Below are 27,890 nucleotides of genomic sequence, written 5' to 3'. Positions count from 1 at the left end.
AATGGAAGGAGAAAGAAACTCCATTACTCTTTCTTGTGGAATACTAGGGAGAATCAAAAGATCCTTTAATTCTGAGTTTAATTATCACTAATGATAGATTTGGCTGGGAAGCATTAAAGTAAATTCCCCCCAGCTTACGGGCTTCTGAACCTAGTTCCTCATCTTACACAGCTCTTCGCCTGGAAGGCTGCCCAACTACCACCCTTAACTACAAGCCTTAGTTCCCCCTATGTCTCCCATAGTCCCTCTAATTGCCCTGTACAACTACTTCATCAGATCTTCAAAAGAGAATAAAATTAAATACTATATATTTGATAATTGATTTAATTAAATGTGTGATTCACTTATTCTTTAAAAAGGGTGCAGGTATTTTTAACACATATGGTGCTTCTAATAATGTGTATAAATATTTAGTTATTTGATCTCAGATAAGTTATGTCTTATTATAACACTCTTGTAGTGAAAACATCAGATTCCACTCATGATTTTTAACTCACAACATTTTCCAGAAGTATTCCATAATTTTAGCACTGTCCCTACTGTATACATTTACATATTGTGAGAAAGCCAAATACACTTGTAAATCATAGCTTCAGAACGAAAATATTTAGGCATTTACATATCACAAACCTTCAAACAGTTTAATGTAGAGATTTATACATATGCTATGTAAGTAGGATATGAGAGACAGTTGAATTAGTACATAAAGTTTTTATTTAAAGTTTTCCCCTTCCAAGCAAGCTTCATTTACACATTCTAATACTGTACAAAATTTACATTCTCTGTGACTTATTTATTCACTTTTCACTTTCTAGTAACTTATGTCTTTCTGAAATACAGAAAGCTTTACTTATAGTTCTCATAAATGCTTTTATTTATTTTGGCGAGAAATAAAAAATAAAATGCAGAACAAGTCTAAGGAAAGCAAATGTTCTTGTACAAACTGTGACTTTTGGAAGAAACAGTGACAGTTGACAACAAAAGGTTTCTGAAGCAGACCTCATTCTATTCATGATGTCAGCTGAGATTTTCCCACAGAGTACTGTAACTTTTCTTTCTATATACTCATATGTTTTCAAGGAAAAAGAAATGAAAGTTGATTGCACTGGATATACATATATCTATATATATATTTTTACAACGGATCCTTTGGATCTGAACATACAAATAAATACAAAAACAACGAAGATTGCACTTTACTGTAGAAACGGCATTGGATTCTAGTATACCCATTTATCTTGACGTGCTCTGCCATGAAAGCTTATCACCAAGGCATTTTTCATCTGTGGGATTTCCCTAATTACTGTTTTGAATGACACATTTGTTGAAGGATTCAACACCATCTCTGGATGGTTAAAAAATATTTTAAGCTTTTATTTACTCCTAAAGTTGTTCAAGCTCTGAAGCGCTTGAAAATCGAATGTGCATTCCTGTCAGTTTTGTCCTTTTGGTTGGCCACACTGAGACTATCTCATGCTATCCTGACCTTCTGCTCCTGAATTCCTCATGCTCCTCAAGACAACTAGCAATTGCTCGCTTAACTGAGTTCAGGCATCTCTGGTGATAACAAACAAAATATGATGAATTGGGGGAATAGCGATCCTAAGTCAAGTGTCTAGAGCCACCCGAAGGTGAGGAAGAGAAGTATTTTGTCAGGTGCTATAATTGGCTCCTGTGGCTCTTGTAAGTTCTGTGTTTTAGAAACAGGAAGACAACTGGAATTCTACTAAATGGAAATTATTTATTCTTTTCATCTCTGAATTCCTGAAAACAAGCTCCCATTTTTTTTATTATGGATTAAATTTGGGTCAGACATATCATCTAACAGAATCTCTAAAATAGTATTGACTGAATTTGTCAATCCTGTCTTTTGAAGTAAATAACATGTGTGTTCACTACTTATATACCACAAAATATGAAAAAGCACAAACCTCCATGAACTGAATAGGACATAATGTATTTTGTTTTAATCTTTCAGATAAAATTTAGGACACAGAAATGATGACTCTGTCTAGCCTAGAACGTATAGGGTAGAAAGCATTTATTACAAGAGCCAACATATTTCTCTTTTCTGATCCCATGAGGTGCTGTAAGGGCAGAAGGTGTATGAAATGAAGTTGTATAGAAACGAAAATGCCTCTCTTTAATCTTATATGATTTTCAGTAACAGTGTTGCCAATGGAGTCTGTGAAGTAGCCAAAGGTTAAGAATACAGAATCAAGTGGCAATTTCTGTAATGCAGTGTATTTTGGTGGCTCAAATTTGGAATCATTCTTGAACACAATATCCCCGAAATGTCAACATAGATCACATGCAGGTAGACTACAATGCACAATACTGATCTCAGGTCTCTCTGGGGCCAGTCTTCTGTATTTTATCTTTCTCCTCTTGCAAGTTAAGATTCACATGAAGAGTTTTTGTAAAGCTGGGATAAGATAAAACCAGTCTGAAATGGAAGAGTCTGTCACCACAAGAAGTTTGGTGTGATCTGAGTTATAGACATAGCATCTGTTCAAGAACAGGTCTCTTCCTTTGTAGTTACTTATAAATCATCAGAAACCAAGGGTGGGTTTTGGCAGTTGTACCATTAGAATGCATTGTTCCTATTATAATAGTGATGTCACCTGCCATTGCTTCCTAGAATGTGATACTGTTCATTCCAGAGTTTCCTGGTGTTATTTGTTGTATGGTACACAAGAGGGCAGAATAACTGTCACACAAGCAGGGCCTGCCAATGGTTCTGCTACATCTCCTTCGAGTTCTGTCCAGGTTCCTTTCTCTGGACAATAGCATATTGTAGATGACTTGTAGGCCCCCTGTAATGACAGAGGAGGGAGCATTTAAAGAAGGAAGCTAGAGAAGTGCAATGGCAAAGTTACTGATCACATTTATTAATATATTGAAAAGAAAATATCTGTTCTCCATTCTTGCTAAATAATTCCAAATGAAAACAATGGATTTTAAACTGTTCTATTCCAAAGGAAAAGCTAAGATTGACAAAATTTCAAAACAAATTTTTTTGTGTGTGTGACTAATAATACAAGTTAAATAAATACCTAGAGGATCCTAGATGCTCAACAAATCCTACATTGGCTGGGCCCAGTGGCTCACGCCTATAATCACAGAGCTTTGGCAACTAGGGCGAGAGGATCACTTGAGCCCAGGGGTTTGAGACCAGCCTGGGCAACATAGCAAGACCTCATCTTTACACACACACTAAAAAAGATAAAAACAAATTGGGCATGATAGTGCACATCTGTAGTCCCAGCTGCTTGGGAGGCTAGGACAGGAGGATTGTGGTTATAATGAGCTCTGATCATGCCACCGTACTCCAGCCTAGACAACAGAGTAAGATCCTGGCTTAAATAAATAAATACATACATAAAAACAATATACTAAAAATAGAAGTTATCCAGCTGGTTTTAGTTAAAAAAAAAAAAGAACAAATTTACCTTAAACATTCAAATAGTTACGACAATTATATTTCAGATTGTTGTCTCACTTCTCCATTTTTATTTTGCTACTGTGAAGAATCAGAGCTAGGATTGAAACCAGTTCAAAGTAAACTGGAAATGAAAGTTTGTCAACTTTCTCATATATTTATTTATTTATTTTCAAGAGGCCACATGAGAAATAAAATGTCCTTAATCTTGTTTTCTTTGTCAACTTTAGAGGCTAGTGCTTGTGTAACATTTTCCTCCCCAAACCAAGGCAGCTTTGTGTTTATCATAGGAAACAAACAAAAGAGCCAACCAACCTAATACTTTTTTTTCTGAAAATGCCCCAATGTCTGCTTCCAAACAAATATATTCTTGCAGCTAACAATTTGTACAAGCAAACAAGTGCACATACGAATATCTAGTTATGTATGTCAATACATATTTGCCTACATATAACTAATAATGTTTTAAAGCTCCCCAAAACGTTATGTCACAATCTTGTTAGAGGCAAAAGAAATAAAATCAAATAATATTATTAAAACCACCAAAATAATCTTATAAAACTAACACAGGTAATCAGGAAAATATACAAATGTTCATCATTTTAAAAGTGAATATGTAATCTGCTAGACCCGATGTGTCTCCTGATGTACTGTAATTTGAACTACAAAGCCACCTTCTCAGGTGTTCTTGCTAAAAAAAAAAAAGTTAACAAAAGAAATAAAAAAAGGAAAAAGAAAGAAGCTGAATTTAATTATGCCCTTATCTCTAACTTCCAGTCTCTAGAAAATATGCAGACGGAGGACTATTTCAAATGACTCCACAAGGAAGTCATTAGCCAATTTCAGAATGTAGGGTATTCTGTATAACTGACCCTCTTTTGTCAAGAAGTCAATGGCATGAAACAAAAAGAGTCAGGGTAATGTTTTAGATTGCAAGAGATATATGAGACATAATGATGAAATATAAGAAAGGCTTGTTGGATCCTGATTTGGATATGTCAATTTGAAAAATACATCTTTTTTTAAAGTCAATGGCAAATATTTGAATATAAAATGAATATAAAGGAATTATTGTTAATTTTTTGGAGAGTGAGTGTATTTACGTAAGTTAACGATTTTTAAAAGGTAAATACTGAAGCATTTAGGGTGAAATGATATGACATCTGGGATCTACTTCATATTGCCTGAGCCAAAGATTTTAAAAGAGGGGATAGATGAAGTGTGGCAAAATGTTGATGGATGTTGAAGCTGAATGATGGGTTAATGGGGCCCATTCTAATCTCGATTTTTGTGTATGTTTAGAAAATTTCACGATAAAGAGGGAAAGTAAGGGGAAAAATCAATGGCAAATCACACATCCTAAATAGATTTCATGAATATTGGAGAATGAATTTCCATTTTTCATGCCTTACCGGTCAGAAACCTTTCAGACTCTCTTATTGAACTGCAGAACATTTGTAAAATCACCTCATTTTGACTTTTAGTTGGGGAGACAGAATCACAAGATCACAGAGATAGGAGAGAAGGGAGACCTACCACACCTTGTGATGCTGTTGATCAGCTAGCAAGCCAGTTCAACAGCCACCAGGCTGATCCTATTTTACTACCTAAAGCAACTGACTGCTTGCGTGTAAGTATGATACTCTAAAAAGGTACATGTGTGGAGGATAACACATTTGGAAGGATACAGAAAACGTAAGCACAAACGAAATAAAGGAGGATGCAGTAAATGTGGACACATACCATACTCCAGCTGTAGCCTCCCACAAGGTAAATGCTGTCATCAAGCACTGCACAGCCAGGACCACTTCGACCCTCCAAAATGGGAGTTTGGAGTATATTCCACTGGTCACCTTTTGGGTCATAGCATTCCACAAGCATTACATCAAGGTGGGAGAAACCTAAGTGACAGAACAAAGTCGAACAACAAAATAATAAAATCTCCAAGTCCCAATTTAAGGCTAGGCCTTCTTTTAAAAACAGGTCTCAAGCCAAAATAGATAATTATGTTTTTGAAGACACAAATGCATAAATTCACTGAGATTGGGAGAAATGTCAGAAAGACCTAGAAAACCCCAAAGAAACTCTAGTTGATTTAGATTACTTCAAGGCAAGAATGCCTGAGCAGATGTCATTAGTAAAGGTTGATTATATGTGGATAGATCTTATTAAAATGGTTTATTAAAACCTTATTTAAAAATGTTTAAAATAATAGTTTAAGCAAGCATTGTACAGGGCACTTACAATATGCTAATTTTCTTTTCTAAGGGCTTGATTTAAATGAACTCATTCAATCCCTTCCATCACTCTATGAGATAGTCCCTGTCCTTACTTTCATTTTATAGATACGGGAACTGAGGGACAGAGAAAGCAATTACTCGAGTAAGTCACAAGTCAGTAAGTAGATAGGTTGAGATTTGAATCCAGGAGAGGCTTCAGAACTCACACTCTTGCAGACTAAATTGTATTGCTTTTTCTCAAATGAATATTTAACTCTCTCAGAATGTTTTAATAGATTGAAAATATGTTGTTCAGCATCTTTTACCTTTTTCACAATTTGACTATGTTTATAAACAACTCTCATGATGTAAATGGTTTCTAATATTTACCAAGAATCAAGCTTTAGAGTAGGAGGCTGAGTACCTTTCACTGAAGAGCTTCTCCCACAGTTTCTGATAGGGTTCTTGGTGTCTGGGGCAGTACCTAAGTCACTGAGAACAACTTAAGTTCCTGGACTCTACTGGAGCCCTGCCTTTAATTTAGAGGGTGAGAAACACCCAGTGGGAGCTTCATGCTCACCAAGCAGATCAAACCCTTAATGTTTTCATTTTTTTTTCCTGTAGTTAAATGCAGGCTATGGATATTTGCTAGCTGACAATCTCAGTGTGTATTCTAAAGTAACCAACATACTGGATTCTTTAAAATAATTGAGAAGATGAATAAAAAAAGTGGAGAAATTTTTGTTCTTGAAGAGGTAGACAGGTTATTCCGGTTACTAACTTCCTTCAGAAAATAAATCACACAGATGGTGGAACAATAGAACAATATACTCACTGCAACTCCAGAGTATATTCCTTTCCTTTACCATTAAGATTATTGATGAGAATTTTTGAAGCATATACACTTAGAATGGGCACTTGGGCAAATTCCAGGTTCTGACCTTAGAGGCATCATTTGAAGATATATATGCCTTCTCTGTGACAATGGGAACTGTAATCCTCACAGAAACCATCAAGGCAAGGATAATTATCCTTCCTTTACAGACATGAGGTTAAGTGTCTTGAGTGAGACTACACAACTAGAAAGTGCATAACTAGAATCAAACCTAGGCATAGATACAATGTCTATATCCTCTCCTCACCATGATGCCTCCTTGAGCTAACCCAGTTTTGATGTGTGTGCACTATTTCTCATTTAGATTGTCACTACCTGAGTCTTTCTGTCCAAACCTAACCTTAAATGTTAGAAGATCCTAGAGCATTTAGACAACATCTTGTGCAAAAGAAATGAAATCACATTTTAACAGAGAAGGATACAAAGTTAATACAAAACATGTCGACGTAAAGGAATGGTGTGTGGCTTGAAATGAAAGAGCACCATTGAAAGAGATAAAGAATAAAAAGGGAAGAGTCATAGTAGTAAAGAAAATCCATTCTCATTGGGGAGAGCACTTAAGCTGAGCAGCAGACATGCACTAGGCTATTGGCATTTCTGAACATGAACTTGACGAATGAACATGAACTTGGAAGTATCTACATAAAAATTACACCTGTTCAGGCTTTATTACATCTACAGGTAAATATGTATTAGGAAAATGGAAAAAACGTCTAGATCTAAACCATTTAAAAAGATGTATATACTATTAAAAAATAAATGCACACATGTGCGTTATCTACCATACTTAGATAGCCTGTTTCCCATTTAGCTCAATTTCAGGGATCATGGACTAGGAGAGCTGAAAGAGATTTTAGAGATCATAGAGCAGTTTCTTCATCTTCAGATGAGGAAGCTGAGGCCCAAAGCAGTTCAATAATGTTCTCGATATCATAGGTCTCTCTGTTTTCCTATCACATTCAGTGTTACATGCATGCACATGTTATATATGTGCACATACACTACAAAAAGTTGCAGTCATATACATATCTAGGGAAGGAAAGGTGCCAAAACATGTCTCTAAAAATGCTATGCTTTTTTACTGAAAAAAGCAACAGAATTTGATAATCATAAGTGACTTGCTATTGAATTCTTAAAAAATTCTAAATTTAGACACAAAAATCTGGTAAATATTACCTTTAAAGAAATCACATATTAGCTTTGTGCACTTATGACTAAAGTTCTTTATGATTACTGCAGAAAACAATTTTCTGGAAAAAATTCATTACTACAACTTTGGGGATAAGAAATAATTTATTTCAGCGAATTCATTGTTACGACAAATTGTGTTCTTCAGTTATTAATGCTCCTGTTTCTTATTTTCTGTAGACATCATTATTCATTTCTTTTATGTGTATGGTAACTTAAAAATAATCCTATCTGCAGAAAAGCCAAAATAAATGCTTGCTCAAGGGTACTGCCAATTTACATAGAGTAGATTTTATTAGGTCAACATGTTTTTTACTTGGTTAACTACAATTATCTAAGGAGAAACCCCCTTAGCAAGAAATATGTGGTGCAAATGTTTTTGTGACTAAAAAACAAAACAACAACAACAAAAAGACCTTTCAAATGGTTTCCTCCAATTGCATACAAGCGATCATTCATTACAGCCAAAGTGTGAATTGCGCGTTTTGTGTTCATATCTTGTTTTCGAGCCCAGACATCCATTACTGGGTCATAGCAATATAGCCATGGGACATATTCTCCATTGTGTACACCCCCTGTGAAATAAACATAGACATACAAGTCAAGAGAGTGCTTTGGAACTGAACTTTGTAACAGAAAGTGGAGGAATTACTTGCCTGAAATGTATATTTTCCCATTGTGCACTGCTCCCGCATGAGCCGCCAGAGGCTGTGGCAAAGAGGACACATAGCGCCATTCATTTGTTTCTAGGTTATAGCACTCCACGCTGGACAAGTAGCCAGTTTCATTCCTTCCACCAATAACGTATAAATGCTTGTCCAACCGACATGCATAGAAACTGGCTCTTCTGCAATGAAAAGAACCCACAGTAAATCACAAGAGGAGCTGTGAAATGTTACCTTTTGAAATAAGATAAGCACCACACAGCTAGTCAGGGAAAGTGGTGCATTGTGCTTCAGAAAGGGTTGCAAATCTTTAAAAATTACACGTATACCTTATAAGTCTGAGACCTTCTACAGTAATCATATGTATTGCCCTTCCTGGTTAATATTCTTGATATTAAAGTAATAGTAGAGGAGAAATTTACCAACTCTTTATTTCAGCCCTTTTTATCTTGCTGTTTATACACTGTTAAGTGTTCATTAATATTTGGGATATTCAGTACCCTGTAAGGATATCGTAGCTCTGTAAGACAAAGTGAAAAATGAGGTAGATAATGTAACAATAATAAATTATCTTGACATTCACTTTCTTTATGGTCCTTCAAGGGTCATTGTTCCCAATTTATAAGAGAACTACATCATCAAAATTTTTCTTCAATTATCCCTTTTTTTACCCTTAGTACTACTACTGCAAATAGAATAACTTTTGTGAACTTCATATAATGTTCAAATTTTGCACTTATATAACCAGTTACAGGAATTTCATCTAAACAGCTTTTTGTGTTGGTTCTTAAAAGGCTGTTAAGATATTTTAAGTCCCTCTTTAAGACAGGCTTTTGACTATATTATCCCATTATTCCATCAAAGCAAAAGATACAAGCTGTGTTGGAAGGATTGTAGGCAGAGAGACCAATCCTAAAATATGCCATAATTTAGGAGTGAGATTTGAAGATACTGAGGACCTGATTTAGAGTTTTAGCAGAAGAAATAGAAAGGGGTGATGCAAAAGATATTTTAAAGGAAGAAGATGTAAAACTTGTCAAGTAATAAAATATGAGCTGAGGGAGAATAACATTCAAATAGCAATCAAAAATTGGGATTTAGGATGACTAGTTTGAAACTTCAAGCAAGGCTTTGACTCTTCGCTTCTTTTTTTCACTGATACTACTGGAATAATATACTTCACAAGGAAAACATGTGGTCCAATATTGAATAAGTATAATTGTTAAGTGCCATGCCCCTCAGAAAATACAGTTTATATTTAATGAATTAATGATCTCTATTAAAATAGATGCTAAGATTCTTGTTCAATGTCGATTGCAAGACAAGGAGTGCTACAGGTTTTTATCAAGTAAACATATGTTGCTTGGAGATTTTCCAGGTTGTGTTTATGAAGTACCAAAACATTTAGGAGGTAGTATGTAGCATGGTGATTAACGATTTGGCTTCTTAAGACTGCCTGGCTAGATGATGTACTAGGTGTGTGGCCTTTGACATGTCACCCAACCCCTCTCAGGCTCAGATTGCTCATCTGGAACATGGGGATGATAATGGTCTCTTTCTCACAGGGCTACTGGCAAATACATATAAGTGCTTGTCATAGTGTCCAGCATTTTGTTCATGTTCAGGAACTGTCAATTAATATTATCTGGATAAAAGGTTTTTAAAAATTGACCATCAAGATGTTTGCATGTAAACATTTCCTAATAATGTTTAAGTGGCAACTAAATACTTTAATATTTGTTTAGATAATTTGTTACCATATAGGCAAATACCATAGATATTTGTTATGGATGTTAATGTATTCAACTTTTGATATTCCTAAAATTATCCTAATAGACATCGTTGATAATTTTAGAGCAATATTTTAGCTATGCTTTCTTTTTCTAGATTTTCTTGATATATTTGAAGGAAATATGTACCTTGGAAAATTCAGAAAGATAATGAAGAACAATAATAATGAAAACAGTGGCAGGGAGAAAAGTAGGAATAAAATAAAGAGAAGACGAGTCAGATTTCATAAAGTAAAGACTTAACCAGGTCCATGTCTTCTGTGGGGTCCGTGAGGCTCTGAAATTGTAATAAAATGCTGTAGATAGATGTTTTTGCACATGTGCATTTTTTGGAGGAAGCTTTTTAATGTGATCATCAAAGGGATTTCTGATCTTTAAAAAATTGAGATTTTTCTGGTATGGGGGACTAATAACTCATCTAAATATAAAATAAAATTTCAAAGCAGTTGCAAAATTAAGTGCATACAGATAAACTGATTCCTTCTATTTCCTCAACCAGGCTTCAGTTACTTTCTCATTGAATATGATAGGTCAAAGTTATTCTACTAGTAGTACATTTACCTTTTCAAGTTAAAGTGTTTCATTGAAAAGACTGACACATGTCTACAAAAATCCATCCTAAAGTAACACATATTTTTTTTCCACCATTGACACTAAGGTAGGTCGGTACACTTCTTCCATGTGATTCTATAGTAGGTCTAGAATGCATTTTCTTATTTCACTAATGGGCCATCTTTAAAGAATTGGGACTATGTGGGTTATAAGCTGGTAATGATGAGTTCTCTGCAGCATTAGTCTAGAAGAAAAGATGCCAGTTAGTCACAACAAGTATGAACACCTTCTATTTAACTGAGTTTAGATTTTGAAGAATAAGAGGAAGATCTCCCTTTGGTGAACTCATTTTCTGGTCTAAAATTCAGTTTTTTTCACTTTTTACGATCTGGTTCGTTCCTCACCGTGACACCTGGTCAGCCTGTCAGAACCTGCTCTCTTTTCTAGCCAAGGTGTTCTTCATGCGACACTTCATGTGTACTCCTAGCTTTATCCACACAGTGTCACTGTTAGGATCTAAATGGGAAAAAATCAGCAGGTTTCACTTCCTGATGAAAAGTGTATTTTTAGGTAGAAATTCCAATAGTAAAGATTCTGAGTCTTTTGACTTATTCCCTTGCATGACCAAAGTGAGAGTTCCTGAAATGCATTTTAGAAACCTGATTGTTAACGGTCTGCCAGCAACTGTGAACATTCGCTCTAGGCTAAAATCTTACCATACCAGGTCTCTCTTGACAATGCTCCCTGCCCCTCTTCGCCACATGAAGAACATACAAGGTTTAGGCTATTTTATTTTGGGGGGAAAGTAAGTTCAATATTATTAAAGATATCTTATCGGGATTACACTGTTTCTATTTCAAATTGTTCATCTCTCCCTCCTTTAGCCTCCCCTGCCCCCACTGCCAGAAGCAATATTCAGTATTTGTGAGATAAGTTTTAAAAAGATTAATAATAATGCATACCAATATACTTTAAACTCTGTTTATTTTACAAATCTTTACAAGTTCTTTCTGGCCCTTGGAGTTGTCAGTTTATATCCTAAAGCATGAGATTGGATTACTATATCCTTACCCAGCTTGAATTTTTGACTTTTGTCATTGGATTAAAAACAATGGATATGTTAAAAAGAATATTGTCTCCCATTGTTTCTTGTAACACAAAATATTACTAGAAACAAAATATTTAAACTTTGACGCATTTTTGACATATTAAGTTCTTGTCTTTTATTTACTCTGTAAAATAGAGGCTTTGTTCTTAACGCTTCCCAAACTGCTTTTTCTATTTTTTTAGATTAGCTAGGAAGTAAGATCTCCATAAGAATAACACTTCGAACATCAATTTTTACTGAAAAAAAATTAAGTTACCCAAGCATTTCTACTGATCCAAGTTTTTAATTTTTCCTCTCTTTACTGAAGAATTAAATTCTAAATCTGAGAGCAAAACAATTCATTGGCACTGCATTTAAATTTATATTTTCATGTGTTCCTTTCTGTCAGTAAATTCATAGCCAGCAGACATGCAATTCATGAGCTGACTCATGGTTGAGTGAGTCTGAAAGTCATGTGCCCATTTCCCTGCTAAACTGGGAAGGTGTTCTGCACTTTTTCTCTATTCTTTTGGAAGGGTTGGCTAGGTAGGCTATCCTGGGACTCAAATCTGTCAGCACTGGGTGGCAAAAGGCAGATCTCACAAATGCCCCATCAATCTTGCAGCTACGTCTCTCCTATGGGCTGGTTGACCCAGGCAACAATCTATAACTTCAAATGAAATTTTTCTGTCAATACCAAGCTTCCATTTAAAATAGCAAGTACAACTCTGTAAGGGTAGGTTACCCCAGAGGTGGCTTACAATGTGTTTTCATTATTCTCAATTGGTTTGGTGATTTCTCAGCATAATTTTTCAGCAGTTTGGTAGCAGCATAATGGAAGGGGGTAGATGGGGAACTTCCGGTTTCATTCATGATCTATACAATGTAAAATTAATTAAATGTTTTAAGCAACTTTTCTGATCTGAAGAGTGTCTCATATATTTCTAGATTCTTTTCCTCTTTTTTTTAAACCACCAATTAATCTACACTAGTAACTGATTATACTTGCTATTTTGAATGGAAACTTGGCAATGACAGAAAAATTTCATTTTAAGTTATGGATTGTTGCCTGGGTCAACCAGCCCATAGGAGAGATGCAGCTGCAAGATTGACAGGGCATTTGTGAGATCTGCCTTTTCCCACTCAGTGCTGTAAGGAGCTCTTTATTTGGTCTATCGAGTTGATTGTTCTAAATCTAAAAAAAAACTTCTTTTACTAGGGACCTGACATGATATACCATAATGACTTAGAAAGAACCGTTAAACAGTCCATCCTGTCAACGGTGGCTGCCGGGCGCCGACAGACCATGGCAGGTCTTTTTATCAGGTCAATGAGCTGCTAAAAATTGTCTAAGTAGGACCCTGCCATGATAGGCCATAGTGCCTCAGAGGAAGTCATTACAGACTATCAAGTAAACAATACACATTTTCAAAAAAATTACTAATTAGGTTTTGCAGCAATACTTCCCATCCTTAGGGGCTCTACAGTGGGATAATTGACCGCGACGTGAGTTATGCCTCCCAAGCTGAAGGCATGAAGGTTAATTATCATGGTGTACAGCCCCCAGCAAAGGGGACCACGGTGATGAGATGATGACATTTCAAACATGTATTGATAGTTGTTTTTTAAGTAAAACTTTTTGGAATAGGTTTGATTAAAGGGCAAAGTGATGCAGCTGTAATAACAGCAACCAGGAAATAACCTCCAAAAGAGAGAAACAGGGTGCACTGGAGAAAGATACCAGGAAGCTTCAGATTCATTAAGTTTGTCAAGCTATTAATTGACTTAGAATTATTTCTTCAGGTACCTTTGAACTAGACATTCCTAAAAGTGTCTATGGTCCTTAATGTATCACGCCTCATCATTTTCACTGTATAGCCTTTAGTCTCTAAGGGAGTTTTAATATATTTACCTGTATATAGAGTAGAAAGTTAGATATTGAGTTTCATTAGCACATAGATTCATGCTGTCTTGCTGCAATAAGTACATTTTTGAATAAATGGTATTGTATGAAAATTTTCTTTTAGCTTGGAATTTAGGATTAAGGACCCAATTTAATCTCAGGGTAATCTACTTGAATGTTAAAAAAGAGAGATATTCAGGTGAGAGGTCATGTAAGAAATAGAAAAGAGAACGAATACTGCTGCTGCTGATTCCTTTTTTTTTTTTTTTTTTTTTGAGATGGAGTCTTACTTTGTCACCCAGGCTGGAGTGCAGTGGCGTGATCTAGGCTCACTGCAACCTCTGCCCTCCGAGTTTAAGCAATTCTCCTGCCTCAGCCTCCCAAGTAGCTGGGATTACAGGCACCTGCCACTGTGCCTGGCTATTTTTTTTTTTTTTTTTTTTTTGTATTTTTTAGTAGAGACGGGGTTTCACCATCTCGGCCAGGTTGGTCACGAACTCCTGACTTCATGATCCACCCACCTCGGCCTCCCAAAGTGCATGCTGAAGAGGCAGTAGGTTGCAGCTTACTGTCTGTCACACTGGAGAATTTGCTCAAGAGGATGTCTAGATATTATCTGAAAAGAACCAAGTGTTCAAAATCTAGGCTGTGAATTTGCATGTGCAGATAAAGACATGGCGTCATGCCTGAGGAACAGCTAAGAGAGACAAAATGTATGTAAATATAGTAGCCATCTTGTCCTTTGGTAGCCAGGAGACTTGGTTGAGATAACTACTCTGTATGCAAAAAATGAGATGACACGTTGCAAGACTAATTTTTTTTTTTAAAGCTAACAAATGACTTGTTCTTGAATGTATGGATTCAAAGACATTTGGGGAGGAAAATGTAAACAAGATAAAGTTTACTATTGAGATGTTAAAGTTCAATATTTCATATCTAATTATCTAAATGTCTAATATTTAAATATTGAATTTTAATATTGAATATTGAATTTAATATTAAATAATTTAATATTGAGTATTGAAATGTCTGTACCAAAATGCACGTCATTGCAAATATAGTGTTTTATATTTCAATTTTAGAGTTTAAATATATTATCACCAAAAAGAGTGGTATAGCCAGAGAAATTGTAGCTTTGTTTGCAAAATACCAATCAATATAATCAAGAAAGACAAGCCACACATTTTTTTTTCTTCCTGCATTAGGACAAATAATTGACTTATTTTTCTCTATTGAATTAACAAGGGAGGTCATGTAAATTGGCTAGGCCAAGTTTTGTATTTTGCCTCATATGTCTTTCATTGACTCTGTTTAGCATTCCTTCTCACGAAAAACCACCTAGCACCCATGCCGCCTGTAAAGCCGTCACAAATGTTTCAGGTGCAAGCAATAAACACTTACCTTTCTTGCATGGGTGGAAGTTGAATCCAGCTATTAAATCGAGGATCATATCGGCTGACAAAATTTGTACTGTGTTTTCCTGTAAAAATGTATTCAAGACATTTAAAACTTAGATTCTTTTGTTGATTTGCACATATAGTAGTGTTTTATAAGACGTCTCTATTCTCAGGTTTAACAAACAGATGAATTAAGTAGAGGGAATACCTAACACAGCACGGGTGATGAGTCAATAGAAAAATAAATGTGCCACTTCAAGTGTTTTTCCTCTTTCCTTCTCTTTTCTTTTTCTGTTTTTGCAATGAGTTAGGAAAAACTAAATCAACCACAATAATCAAAGCAACTACATTTACCAAACTGGCTTTTATTACAGTGTTAGGATAAAAATATCTTGGGTGCTATTGGTGTTTTAACGTTTTAAACACAGTAAATTATTGTCTGTAAATTATCAGTTCCAAAGACTGCCTTGTATGATGGTGTCTCTGGTTAGAGCCATTAAAAAACTACAACAACAACAACATTAAAACTTCTTACATCTTCTTTCTTTTCAGAAAAAATTATTTTAAAAGACAATATTTTTAGAGAAGTTTTAGGTTCACAGCCAAATGGAAAGAAAGGTATAGAGATTTCCCACGTGTCCCCAGCCCTCACATGTGCATGCCCTCTCTATCGGTGGGAGAGTCTGCTCTCTCTGTTCAAATAATAGCAGCCACTACAAAAAGAGCCTGATTGGGAAAGTTAGTTTTGTTCTACGCATACCATGTAAGTTCCTTGTGTGTATCTGGGGGGAGCACAGTTGCTGTGACATATACACAGGTGTATTTGCTGAAATGGGAAACGTGAATCCTCCGAGCTGCTTAACCAGCTTATCCTCTCTGTTGAGCTGAGAAGCACGGTAATGCCTCCAAGGTATTAAAATGAATCTTATTTTATATGCATGTTGACATTAAAACAAGAAATGGAAGCAAAATAATATATTACATTCACTGTGTAGCACCTGAGATGATAATCATCTAGAGGACTCAAAGCCTTAACTCTAAAAGTCTACCTTTATTTATATACGTGTAACGAAACATTGAGAGATGGGTACCAAATTCACTACAGGACTGAACAGATAGGGGTGTGTGAGTGTGTGTGCATGTGCTCACACAGACATGTCCACCCAACACAATTATTAACCATACAAATATATATCAAGCACCTAGCACCTACTGTGTGTTTTATGTATTCTAGACTCTGGAAATATATTGGTATGCAAGAAAGACATAGTCCATATCCTTATAAATGAATAAACAGACATATAATATCAAGTAGCGATGAATGCTATTAAAAAATAAAGCCAAGAATGATAAAGGGGAGGCCAGTTTCGGTAGCATAGTCACCTGCTAACAGATGTCTTCTGCAAGCCATGCAAATATCTGCAGAATGAGCCTCTCAGGCAACGGGGCAGGAAAGAATTAAGTCCCTGGGCTGGCAGTGAGTTCAAAAACAGCAAGAATGCTGCTAGGGTAACTGCACAGAGGTCAGAAAGGGGTCCAGGGCCAGAACATAGTGTGCCTTGTGGGCTGATGCAGGATTTTATATTTTGTTATAAGGACAATAGCAAGTCACTGGAGAGTTTTGAGCAAGTGAAAAACAGTCCAATCTATCATGCTGGCTGCTGTGTAAAGAGTAGACTGCGGGGGGCCACTGTGGAAGAGGAGAACTGTCAGGAGGCCACTACAATCATCAAGGTAAGAGCTGTGGTGGCTTGAATGAAGGTGGAGGTGGTGAGAAATGGTTGAGTTTTAAATCTATTGTGCAGGCATAGCCAAATAAAATTTCCCGAGGGATTGAATATTGGTATGAGAAAAAATGAGTCATTAGGGATGGCTGCTAGGTTTTGAGCCTGAATAATTGAATGCAAGGTTATGCAATTTGCTGAGGTGGGGAAGACCAAGGAGGAATAGGTGGGGAGTTGGGAGGAGAAGTTATGAGCTCTGTTTTGGAATTAACCTTGAGAGACCTATAGGATCTCAAACAGGAAGTGTCTGGTAGGCCACTGGCTAAATGCGGCTATGGGTGCAAAGTTTGGAGTCATTAGTCCAGAGTTAGTATTTAAGAGCATAGGATTGAGTGAAATCATGTATGGAGTGTGTATGAAAATGAAAGACAATGGGTCCTCAGAGTGAGCCCTGGAAAAGAAGAAGCAAAACCAACAAAGGAAAAGAATGCTCAGAGATAGGGGGAAAGGTGTGGTATTTTGGAAGCAAATAGTGTTTCAAAAGGAAGGGAGGTAGGCAAATAAGAAGTGACTATGGGATTTGGCAGCATGAAGGTTGCTGGTGGCCTTGACAAGCATTGCTTCAGTGAACCGGAGGGGATGAAAGCCTGAGTGCAGACTGCTCAGGGGAGACTAAGATGTAAGAAAGAGGACGTAAGAGGATAGGCACTGCTTCTTAGGACTTTTGCAGTAGAAAGAAGATCATAGCTGGAGGATGCAGCATTGAAGGAAGGTTTGTTTGGTTGTTTTTAAAGTTCGGACACACTGGAAAGTCCTTGAGCAGGCAAGAGGGAATGAGGAATAGACTTTAGGATTGGGGCAGAAACAATAATAGGGGGAAGACAGAATATATAAGTTGCAGTGGAAATAAGTGAATAGATTGGAGGTAGCAAAATGAAGAGTTTATCTTCTGAGTGCTTCTATTGAACTAAAAAGGAAGGCCATCACCTGAGAGTGAGGATGGTGACTTTGAAGAAGGAGGCATTTGAAAAGACTGAAGAATGAAATTGTTACCTTGGAGGGTAGAAAGGCGCATTGACCACAGAAATTTAGTGGAGCTGAATAGTAGCCAGCTTGGCTGTGTGGTTTTCTCTGCCCACATTTAGTTGCTCAGGGGCAGGGGAGAGAGGGAAGAGAGTTAAGTTTAACCAGGACTAGTATTGCCAGGCAAATACAGAGGAAGGAGAGAGAGAACAAAAAGGCGGCAGGTTTATGAAGAGAGTGGTTATAGGGATGGGCCATAGAAGCTAAGCTCAGTAAAATGGGAAGTAAGGACACGAGGGGACGATGGACAGTGAAAAGGTGGCGTTACCGGCAAAACAGTGGATTACTGCCACATAAAGAGGCAGCAAATGGTATCATCTGCAGATATCCTTTAAAGTGCTTGGGGTTTTAAGGGATTGAGAATGGCAATAAAGAGAAAACAGAAAAGCTGCTTGCCTCCAATAATATAAAGTATGTGGGGGAAGGTGATATACACTGGCTCCCATTAGAAAGAGTGGCTGGGAAAGCAGTACTCTCAGAAGGTAGCCAGGTTTGGGCTGGGCATGGTGGCTCATGCCTGTAATCCTAGCACTTTAGGAGGGCGAGGAGGGCACATCTTTGAAGTCAGGAGTTCGAGACCAGCCTGGCCAACATGGTGAAACCCCGTCTCTACTAAAAATACAAAAATTAGCTGGGCATGGTGGTGGGCTCCTGTAATCCCAGCTACTTGGGAGGCTGAGGCAGGAGAATCACTTGAACCCAGAAGGCAGAGGTTGCAGTGAGCCAAGATCGCACCACTGCACTCCAGCCTGGGCAACAGAGTGAGACTCCATAAAAACAAAACAAAACAAAACAGCGCTAGGTTTTGATTAGAAAAGAAGTTGAAGGAACCATTCAGAGGAGAATTTGAGGATTACAGATATTTTGCTGATGTGAGATCATGAGTTACAGGAATCACGTGGGAAAGTTTGGATGGTTAGGTTGAGTGGTAAATTGAGTTTTATTTGGGGACATACAGGAAGAGATAAGAGTACGAGGGGGAAAGGAAGACTCAGAAGACTTGGATTTCACATAAGGAGACTCCAACTCAAGAAAGAATTATGTCTAGAGCTGGTTAATAAGTGAGTTTTTGTGAAATCTGCAATCATTTCCGCGTAGAAAAAATATCATTCTTAGTCAAGTTCCAAGGTTAATTCCCAAATTCAGCTGAAGATTAATGATATTCACAGGAAAGTAGAACCTACCCACCATGTATAGTAATGTTTCTCTAGATGTTTGGTTTAGAATTTCCATTTGGAAGATGATGTCTGCCTCCTCCTGGCAATGGGGCTGAGAGTGCCTTCACGTGCTGAGCAGTGGTGGTAGAAACTAGCAATGTTCACTTCTGGTTGTAGTGGTAGTGGCCTTGATTCAGAGAAGAGGCTAAGCAGAAACTGGTGTAACATGGATGTGTGATGAGAAAATGGTTTACAGAGGCAGGCCAATGATGCAAAAGAGTCTGGGTGTGGTGGCTCATGCCTGTAGTCCCAGCTACTCAGGAGGCTAAGGTGACAGGATTGCTCAAGGCCGGGAGTTCAAGGCAGCAGTAAGCTATGATTGCACCACTCCAGCCTGGATAACAGAGAGAGACCCTGTTCCAGACCCCCCAAAGAAGATGCAAAAGTAGGGCAAGAATGGAGGACTGGGAAGACGAAAAGAAGGAAGGCGTTCTGGAGGTGGCAAAGGAGGTGCAGAGAGGATAATGAACCTCAGGAGGAATGAGTGTGGTAGAGTGAGGAAGGTGAGATGAAATGGGGTTATTCTCCTTCCTTGTGGCTACTATTGAGGTGCTACCAGCAGCTTGAGAGTGGCAGCCATATGCTATGAAATTTTGGATTATCCATCACACATTCTGTTTTTTCTCATCCTTTTCATTTTTTTTTTCTGATTTTCCTCCACTTTTCTTTTTTGTGCTGGTGCCCTGTCACCAGACACCATTGTTGCTTAGCACTTGGCTGATGTGATATATGGGGCAAAGGGTGGCGGTTTCCAACCAATAGGTAGAGGAGAAGGAGGTGAGAAGAAAAGAAGTTCCCTATGAGCAGTTGTTTTGGGAACCAGTTATCAGGAAGTGACAAATGTAAACTGGGTTTGCATAAGCTGGGGCACTGAGAGTCTGCATATCTATTAGAATATGATCATGCATTCCTATCATTAATGACATGAAGAGAGTTGATAGGAGTTAATAATTATATCTGAGTAGAAAACCTTATGTGTGTATTTTGATTATATTTCTAGTAACTAATATATTTGCTGACTTCAAATTGTGGTCATCAATAGATCATCAATAGATATAATTATATTTATTTCAATGAGTACATGTTTGTGTTTTATGAGCATGTCTTGAAATTTGCAATTTTGTACTTCAAGGTCACACATCTCAGATACCATTTTCATAAGAAATAATGCTTAACTTAAGATTTCATCTTTGGGACTGACATACATAACATCTGAACCCATGTATTTAAAAGCTTTCTCCCTGCCAGCAATGATATTAAAGCATGTTATATATTATCATAGGATTGCTATCCTTTATATGTTTTGGTATTAATTGCATGAGGTATTATAATACAAGACTCTCATATTTTAGAGATGGTTGAGTCTCTTCACAGTTTTTAAAATGAGGAATGATGAAGAGTTCCTTGTGAGTGAGTGGGAGCCACTTTCCATGTGATCCAATATTGATTTAATTTCACAGGATCGAAAGCAAAAGCATGACTGTGACACATCTAACCAAATACATATGTTTATGTGAAACACAGTGTATTACAGTGGCTAAAGACGACGGCTCTGAAATCAGATAGACCTAGGTTGAAATCAGCTCAGCTTCTTGTAAGCTATGTTTACTGGCAAGTCATTTAAGCTCTTCAGGCTTAGTCTTCTCATAGTAAAACTAGAGCTATCATGGAATGATTTGCAGGATGCTTGTGAGGACTAAGTGAAATTATGCAGGTGAGTGCTTAGCAAAGTTCCTGGCAATAAGGAGTACTCAATAAGTACTACTACTAATACTAATGAAGTCAACTATGGTTGACCAGATGGATGGAGTATGGAAACCATTCACGGGATTGTGGCGGATGCTCTTGTTCCTTAGCCCAGATTCCTTTACCAGACCGGTGCACCCATTCCCTGGCTGCTGAATGCTGGCTGCTCATAGTCACGGCGGCTCCTCCTGCTGAACAGGCCACCTCATTGCCTTCCCTCATCCCCCACCTGGGGGAAGGCTTTAGCCAATAACTGACATGAAGTGCAAAAGGCTGGCCTGCTTGCCGCAAGGTGTAACCAGTTCTCCTCTATTTAGGTGAGCCCAGCCCATGGTCCAGCCTCCTTTGCCCAAATCTATGCTAAATGACTTCACGTGCCAAATGAGTCAGGGACGCAATGACTCAGCCTTTCATGTGGAAGCTTCCAAAATTCTTAAAAAAAATCTTACACACACACACACACACACACACACACACACACACACACACAGAGAGAGAGCACTCCCAGGCCTGTATTAAGGCTAAAGGTAAAATTAAAATATAGTAATTAAAGTTATACTAAAATTTAATTCCGTGCATCCTTAGTGGTTAAAGCAAAGCAAAGAGATGAATAGTCACATGGTTAGCATTAGTAATAATTTTCAAAAGCACACAATGCCTCAGTACTTTGGTCTAAAGAATTTATCCTCTGGGGCTTCATAGGGAGCTCGTGAGTGGCCATGGTGAGAACCATCCCTATGGTAAATGCAGTTGTGTGCTGTTTCTAGTCATTTCTCACAGCATATTCACTGATGGCTTTAAACCCAACTGCTGTTCCTCTCAGGGCTGGGAAAGAGAAAATCAGTGTAATCCAACAGCATGATTTTATGGGAGTCTGAATTAGTTCAAAGATAAAATCTTGATTCTCTAGACTAGAGGAAGGAATATGTCCTTTCAACTCTCCCCTGTTCCCCCCACCCAGTTCTCTCAGATGTGCCTTTGATTAGAAATTGAACAGCAAGTAGTTACAGGTTTTTGTTTGTTTGTTTGTTTTTTGTTTTGTTTTGTTTTGGTTTTTTTTGCATATGCCTGTGGAACAGGTTTTCTGTGTTGCTGCTTAAGGTCTGACTTAAGACCTTAAGTCAAGGAGATTCACAGTGTTTTGTGAGAATAAATTGTGGCACCAAGACTGCTATTTTAACAGAGGCCTATTCTACCTGCAAAGTGCAGTAGGCTGAAGACGTTCCTGTTTTCTCTTGTCATGTTTTAGTTTTAACCTGGCCTTCAAAAAGAATGTTCTGCAGATTATTTGCTTAGATAAACCCAGTGGCTGCACACTGTGTGTTTGCTTACAAATGCTCCTTACAGTTCAAATCACTTCTAAAGAAGGATAAGTTAAATAGTAAATGAGGAGTTTACAATGCATTGTGCGCACGTCAGGGTTTTCTGGTAACATATCGAATCCATCATTACAAAGGTAAGTTAGGGGAGAGATATGAAATATCATCCTTGCTCCTGTTCCAAATCTTTTTCTCACAAAGCCCAGGAACCATCTTCTTTCCAACACTAGAAAATGTGGCACAACAAAGCTGCAGGTCTTGAGAAAGAATGTCCCCCTCTCTTAAAAGAAATGTTCTTGGAGGGTGGCCTGGATTGTTTGCCTTGAAGATTTTCTAGAGTGAACAGATGTAACAATTTTCTATAATTTGCCTTGGTGCAGATGCTGAAAGAGAGCATTCACAATAAAATATATGCAGTATATGTAATTTCAGCTGGATGTTCTGGGGTTTTAAAGTAAAAATGTGTACCTGCAAGCTGTTTTATGGTTTCTCAGTCATAATTATCTCTGTTACACAGAAAGCTACAACTGCAACTCCTCCTTCATGTGCAAGCTTTCCAAAAATATCTTGATAATTTTGCATATTCTGCAAGCCACAGCGTTCTTGTGTTCGATTTGGGAAGTGCGTTAAAATGTTTAATTTCTCTTTGCAATAGGTTTATGACGTAATCACATCAACGGGGAGGATGGTGGATAATCTACGGAAGCAGCACTTGCAAAAGGTACAGCAACTGGAATGGATGTTGAGTAATACCTGCTGCAAAATAACTTCAGCTAAAATTATGTGCGGCATGACTGGACATAATGCTTATGTATTGCAACCCACATTATTATATTGATAAAATAAGAGAAAAGTGGTAGAGAAGATGGTGAGGATTCTTAACAGCTGCAGCTTGCTTCCTTCCTCTGGGGAGTTTGTGCTCATGCTTGTGGCATTCCTCAGGGGATGGATAAGGAGCAGGGCTGGGGTATCACTGTGAAGCCAAATCCCCAGACAGTTGATGAGTGATCGCTCTGCTACACATGTCCCCAGTTAGCTCAATGATTGACCCTCTCTCCAATTGTCAGCCCCATTTCCTTACTACTTCATTTGTCCCCGTTGCACAGAAATGTATTTTCCACACTAATTACAAAATGGACTGCTACTGATGCCCTTCATTACACACATACTTGTTGAGCACCTCCAATTAAGTTGTTCAATAGTTACCATTCGGATTCCACTGGTCCTCTCCACCCAACACGAACAAGAAGTTTTCCACCTCCACAACGCAGTGGTGGGCACTGTTGTATGGCATAACTGAAATTAAGAAAAAAAAAGACATATGAAATTTTCCATCTCAGGATTTGCTACCTTGGCTCACTGGCTATTTGTTTCACTGAAGTGCATAAAATGTGAGACTGAGTCAGAGGAAGAAGGATGCACAGGTAAGCCAAGCCGCTACTCACCAATCCAGGGATCCCTACGCAGTGACTCAGCGGTGTGCTCCCAGCGGTTTCAAACCCAACCCCTTTTGACTAATTTTACATAATGTTATTCCAGAAATTAGTCAAGAACAACCTGCCATGCCGCTTTCGATTCCTAGGTTCTCCTAGCCTGCCTGATGATGTGGACAGTGATCTGAACGAGTGACACTCCTAAATGGTCAGGGCTGGGGTTACTTCTTGGAAGAAGTAACTCTGAATACACTTGGAGCCATTAAGATGCTCTGCCCAACTTGGTTTGCTGGCAATCTTTCCATAAACAGACTCAGGGTGCTTGGTCGCTTTCTATTCCACAGCAATGAACAAGCTGAATTTCCATACAGTTTTAAGTTTTTAAATTAAGGTCCTGCTGATTTAATGCCTCCTCCAAATGTATATGCTTAATTTCCTGTACAATGTCATTAGCAGCACAATCACACATTCTCTATCTATCTGCTTAGGAGCTCTTCTGTAACAAAGATGAAAACTGTCAGGAATATCACAAATATCTATTCTCCTTGCCTCTCCTTTCTCTCTGCCCAAATGTGGTGGATGTGAGGAGGGGGCATTATTCAGAAACCCACTAATGCCAGCTTTCTCTGTATTTGTTCTGATTTACATTTCCTTTGGGGAGACACAAAGTACCAGAATAGGATGCTCCTGTCTCCTTTTATGCTGTGCAGTGTTAGTGTCTGCTACAATAATATCCTACGGTAAATGTAAACGTATACAGCATTCGTTATCATATCTCCTACAGTGCTTTGGGCCCAGTAGGAAAAATGATGTCCTTGTTCAGCTCATAATATGGGCACCTTAAATCTAGGTGAGGACAAATGGGGAGGTGATGTGCATGTTCAGGCAGGGAACTTATTCCTTGACACGGATCAACAGAGCACTTAAGAAACCAGTGCAGTGGGAAATCACTATGAGTCAGGGCCAACTCTTACTTTGTGCTCCTTTGCCAATGCAGAGAGAGAGAAAGTGAGGAGACCTATCTCACGCCTGACTTATTTTGGGTGCTATATAGCTCTCATTTCATTTTGTTTTTATTATCTTTTATTTTTCTCAGAAAGCACTTACGCTGGCTAAGATATGTAAATAAAAAATAAGAAACAGGCACAGGTTTGAGACTTACAACACAGCCTCTGAAAGAGCAAATCAGATCATTTAAGCTTCTTACCAAGGGATTTTAGGAGTTTTGTTTTGTTTATTTACCTACTGACTTATTTATTTGTACTGTAAATATGCATTGTTTTTGAACTTATATCCACAGGGCGGAAGGCGTTGGTACGTAAACCTCCAATCTGGGGGATAATGTAGAAATTGGGTGGGCAGTGGTTTGTGCGGTCCATGAATTAGTTCAATTGACTTCGAGAGTCATCTCAAGAATGTCCTTTAGCCCATCAATCCTCAGTTTATCTCTGTGAAAAACGCTTTTACCTGTGTAGATGCTACAGGCTTCACTACTCAGAATTCACTGTGGCAGAGTATACGTGAGGCTCATTGAGCAACGGAGGTGGAATATGTTTGAAAGGTTTTCTTCCTTTTAATTAGTTCAACATTGTTTGGATCAAAATGCTGGTTCCAAAATACCAAAAACAAAACAAAGCTTCCCTTGTCATATTGCGAACAACCTGGTGCTACTCCAGTTGACGGTAATGTCCTCTGGCCAGTGGTAAACTTACTCAGCATTAATTGTCAGCTGTATGCATCAATTCACGTGAGATACAGTGCAGTCATAGAGGCCATCAGCTACAACGAACTTATTCTATGACCACAGCTCTTCAAATATTTCTTTCAAACTTTTGGTCAGATCAACATTTTGCCCAAATCTTATAAATAATGAAAAATGGTATTATCTTTTTTTTTAAAACCAGAAGTCCAGCTTCATAATAAAGTACAGTCTCTGAAAATAAAATGACACTTGTGTTTTGTTCTTGCCATTCATTTGCTCTCATTCAGGCAAGCAAAAATTAAGTGAAGGAAATAATACATAATTTATTTTTAAGCCTCTTTTTCATTTGATTACCCCTATTGTTATGCTTTATGCAAACAAATGAAACTATTGCACTAAGCTAACTATTGAACTCTTCAAAATAAGAGAAAAGAAGGTCCTCGAAGTCCTAATTTAAAGGCTACTTGAAGGAATTCTCATCTATTTACACATTTTTACCCTTGTTTTAAAACCTGTCTGCTGTATTTCTTTGCTGAGCATTTCAGTATTCTCATTCCTGAATTATTGTCTTTTCTGAATTATTACTGTGAGTTGAGAGGCTATAAATATACCCAAATGCTCTTTGAAATTATTCTGAAAGTAAAACTCTCCCAAATTTATTTTAAAAAATCTATATTCAATCAATGTTTGAATTTTGCAAAAGACCTAATTTCTTTGACTTCTGATTAAGCCCAAAGAAAAGCAAAATAAATAGGGTAGTGAACAAGAGCAAACAATTGTTTAAAATGGCCTTGGGTACTGCACTTATTGATTTTCTTTTAAATAACCACAGATACATGCCTGCTCCTTTCCGGATTTCTCCAGAGGTGGACAAATGCCACTATCGCAAGCAGATAGTGGGGGAGGTTTGTACTCCAGGTTCACATACAGCCCAGTGTGAGTTTTAGCGTGTCAGTCAGTGAGTTAGAGGGAAAGGGGAAAGAGAAGCTAATCAGGATGAAATGAGATTAAAGGCTGTCTAATTTTACAGCAACTGTGATCCATCAGCCACTGTGAAAGTGACAGTGGAAATGAATGATGGAGACAGACAGGTGGGGCTGTACATTTCACTGATTTATCCTCAAATGCACTGGGCCTTATTTTATTGAGTGAACATGACCGCATTTATCATGACTGTCATCTAAACCCACTTCCCTCCATTTAAAAAGGTCACTTTACTCAGAGGGAGTAGGAGAGAGGCACTTTCAAATCAGATTTAAAATATAATAACACGTGTTTATAAGGCCCTTTGTGAGACTTCTCAACTTTATTAAACAAACAGGTAGTGCTAGGAGAAAGAAAAAGCCAGAAAATTGGAGAAGAAAAAACTTTTCATCATCTGAAGGAGCACTTCATTTCATCTCTAAATTTCAAGCAATTTGTACCATTTTTGCCCGTTCCACTCCAAACACCCAAAATTCTATTCTAGTCTTGGGAAATTAAATAAAACGTTTACATTTAATATTTTTAATTAAGAAAGTAGGAATCAGGTAATACTGTAAAATAAACTTGGAGAGGATATTGTCACAGTATTTACTCTGCAGAATGACTAATCATCACACAGGAAATAGATGTTAGCAATCGTAACAAGCTGAATCTCTGCCACAATTAACTTATGTACCTGTTAATTGTTTTCCCGTAATTTTAAGGCCATAAAAATCTCAGTTACACAGTCTTTTACCCCTGCTTCTACCAGAGCAATAAAATGTCCAGAGATCTTATGCACAAAATTGGTCTTTGTGGATGGGAAAAAGGAGTCAAACTCTCCGGGAATTCTCTGTTACTTTTTGCAATAATAACCAGCATTGACCAAACATTTACTATGTGCCACATATATGTACATTAAATATATAATTATATTAATTTATATTATAGCTTTGAAAATACAACAACACTTGCGTTGTTGCTATTCATTTGTTCACATTCAGGCAAGCAGAAATTAAGCGAAGGAAACAATAAATGATAAAATATACTGATAGTATATTTACCTAAATTGGCTCACATCTTTCATTTAATACAACTAATCACAAAGGAGGCATTATTCATTCTTTTTATTTTTTAGAAACACTAAAAGGACTTGAGAGGGTAAGTCACTTGTTGAAGGTCAGACTCAACCGAACGGCAGAGATAGAATCCAAACATGGGGATATCTGGACCCCAACTCATGCTCTTATCCATTTCACTCTACTGATTTTCAATAGGTATGTTCATCCATCCAGCAAGTAATTACTGAGTTCCTGAGTGTTCAGTGATGGTGTTTCTGAAATTTGTGTATAATTTTTTATATTGAATAGTATTTTAAATATGTTTATTACTATGATATTTGAATAAATCCTTAAAGCAAGAAGACATTCCTTTAAATGATTTCCTATAAATCTGGATATTCGAATAGCTGGTTTTCTTAAAGCAGAGTACATTTGTTTGATGGAGCCAGAAAAAACACTGAGAAAATCAGCCAGTTAAGGGTGGGTAGAATCTGTTGGCAGATT

The 27,890-nt window shown here is 37.5% G+C and overlaps 2 protein-coding genes across 2 annotated transcripts in view; one reads left to right on the top strand and one right to left on the bottom strand.

The window, feature by feature from the left end:
• Positions 1-27,890, top strand: part of LOC129458814 (uncharacterized) — a 168,221-nt gene that overhangs the window by 65,004 nt on the left and 75,327 nt on the right. The window lies entirely within an intron of this gene.
• The window catches only part of KLHL14 (kelch like family member 14), a 101,603-nt gene continuing 74,241 nt past the window's right edge, over positions 529-27,890 (bottom strand). The window contains exons 4-9 of the mRNA XM_055235077.2: positions 23,434-23,523; positions 15,143-15,221; positions 8,401-8,591; positions 8,161-8,319; positions 5,186-5,343; positions 529-2,816 (exon numbers count right to left, since the gene is read on the bottom strand). Coding sequence (XP_055091052.1) covers positions 2,676-2,816; positions 5,186-5,343; positions 8,161-8,319; positions 8,401-8,591; positions 15,143-15,221; positions 23,434-23,523 — 818 coding nt within the window. The 3' untranslated portion in view covers positions 529-2,675. The remainder of the gene's footprint in view (positions 2,817-5,185; positions 5,344-8,160; positions 8,320-8,400; positions 8,592-15,142; positions 15,222-23,433; positions 23,524-27,890) is intronic.

This window comes from Symphalangus syndactylus, chromosome 1 (assembly GCF_028878055.3).
Source record: "Symphalangus syndactylus isolate Jambi chromosome 1, NHGRI_mSymSyn1-v2.1_pri, whole genome shotgun sequence".
Lineage (NCBI taxonomy): Eukaryota > Metazoa > Chordata > Mammalia > Primates > Hylobatidae > Symphalangus > Symphalangus syndactylus.
Note: the sequence above shows the minus strand (reverse complement) of the source record. Positions and strands in the feature narration are given on the sequence as shown.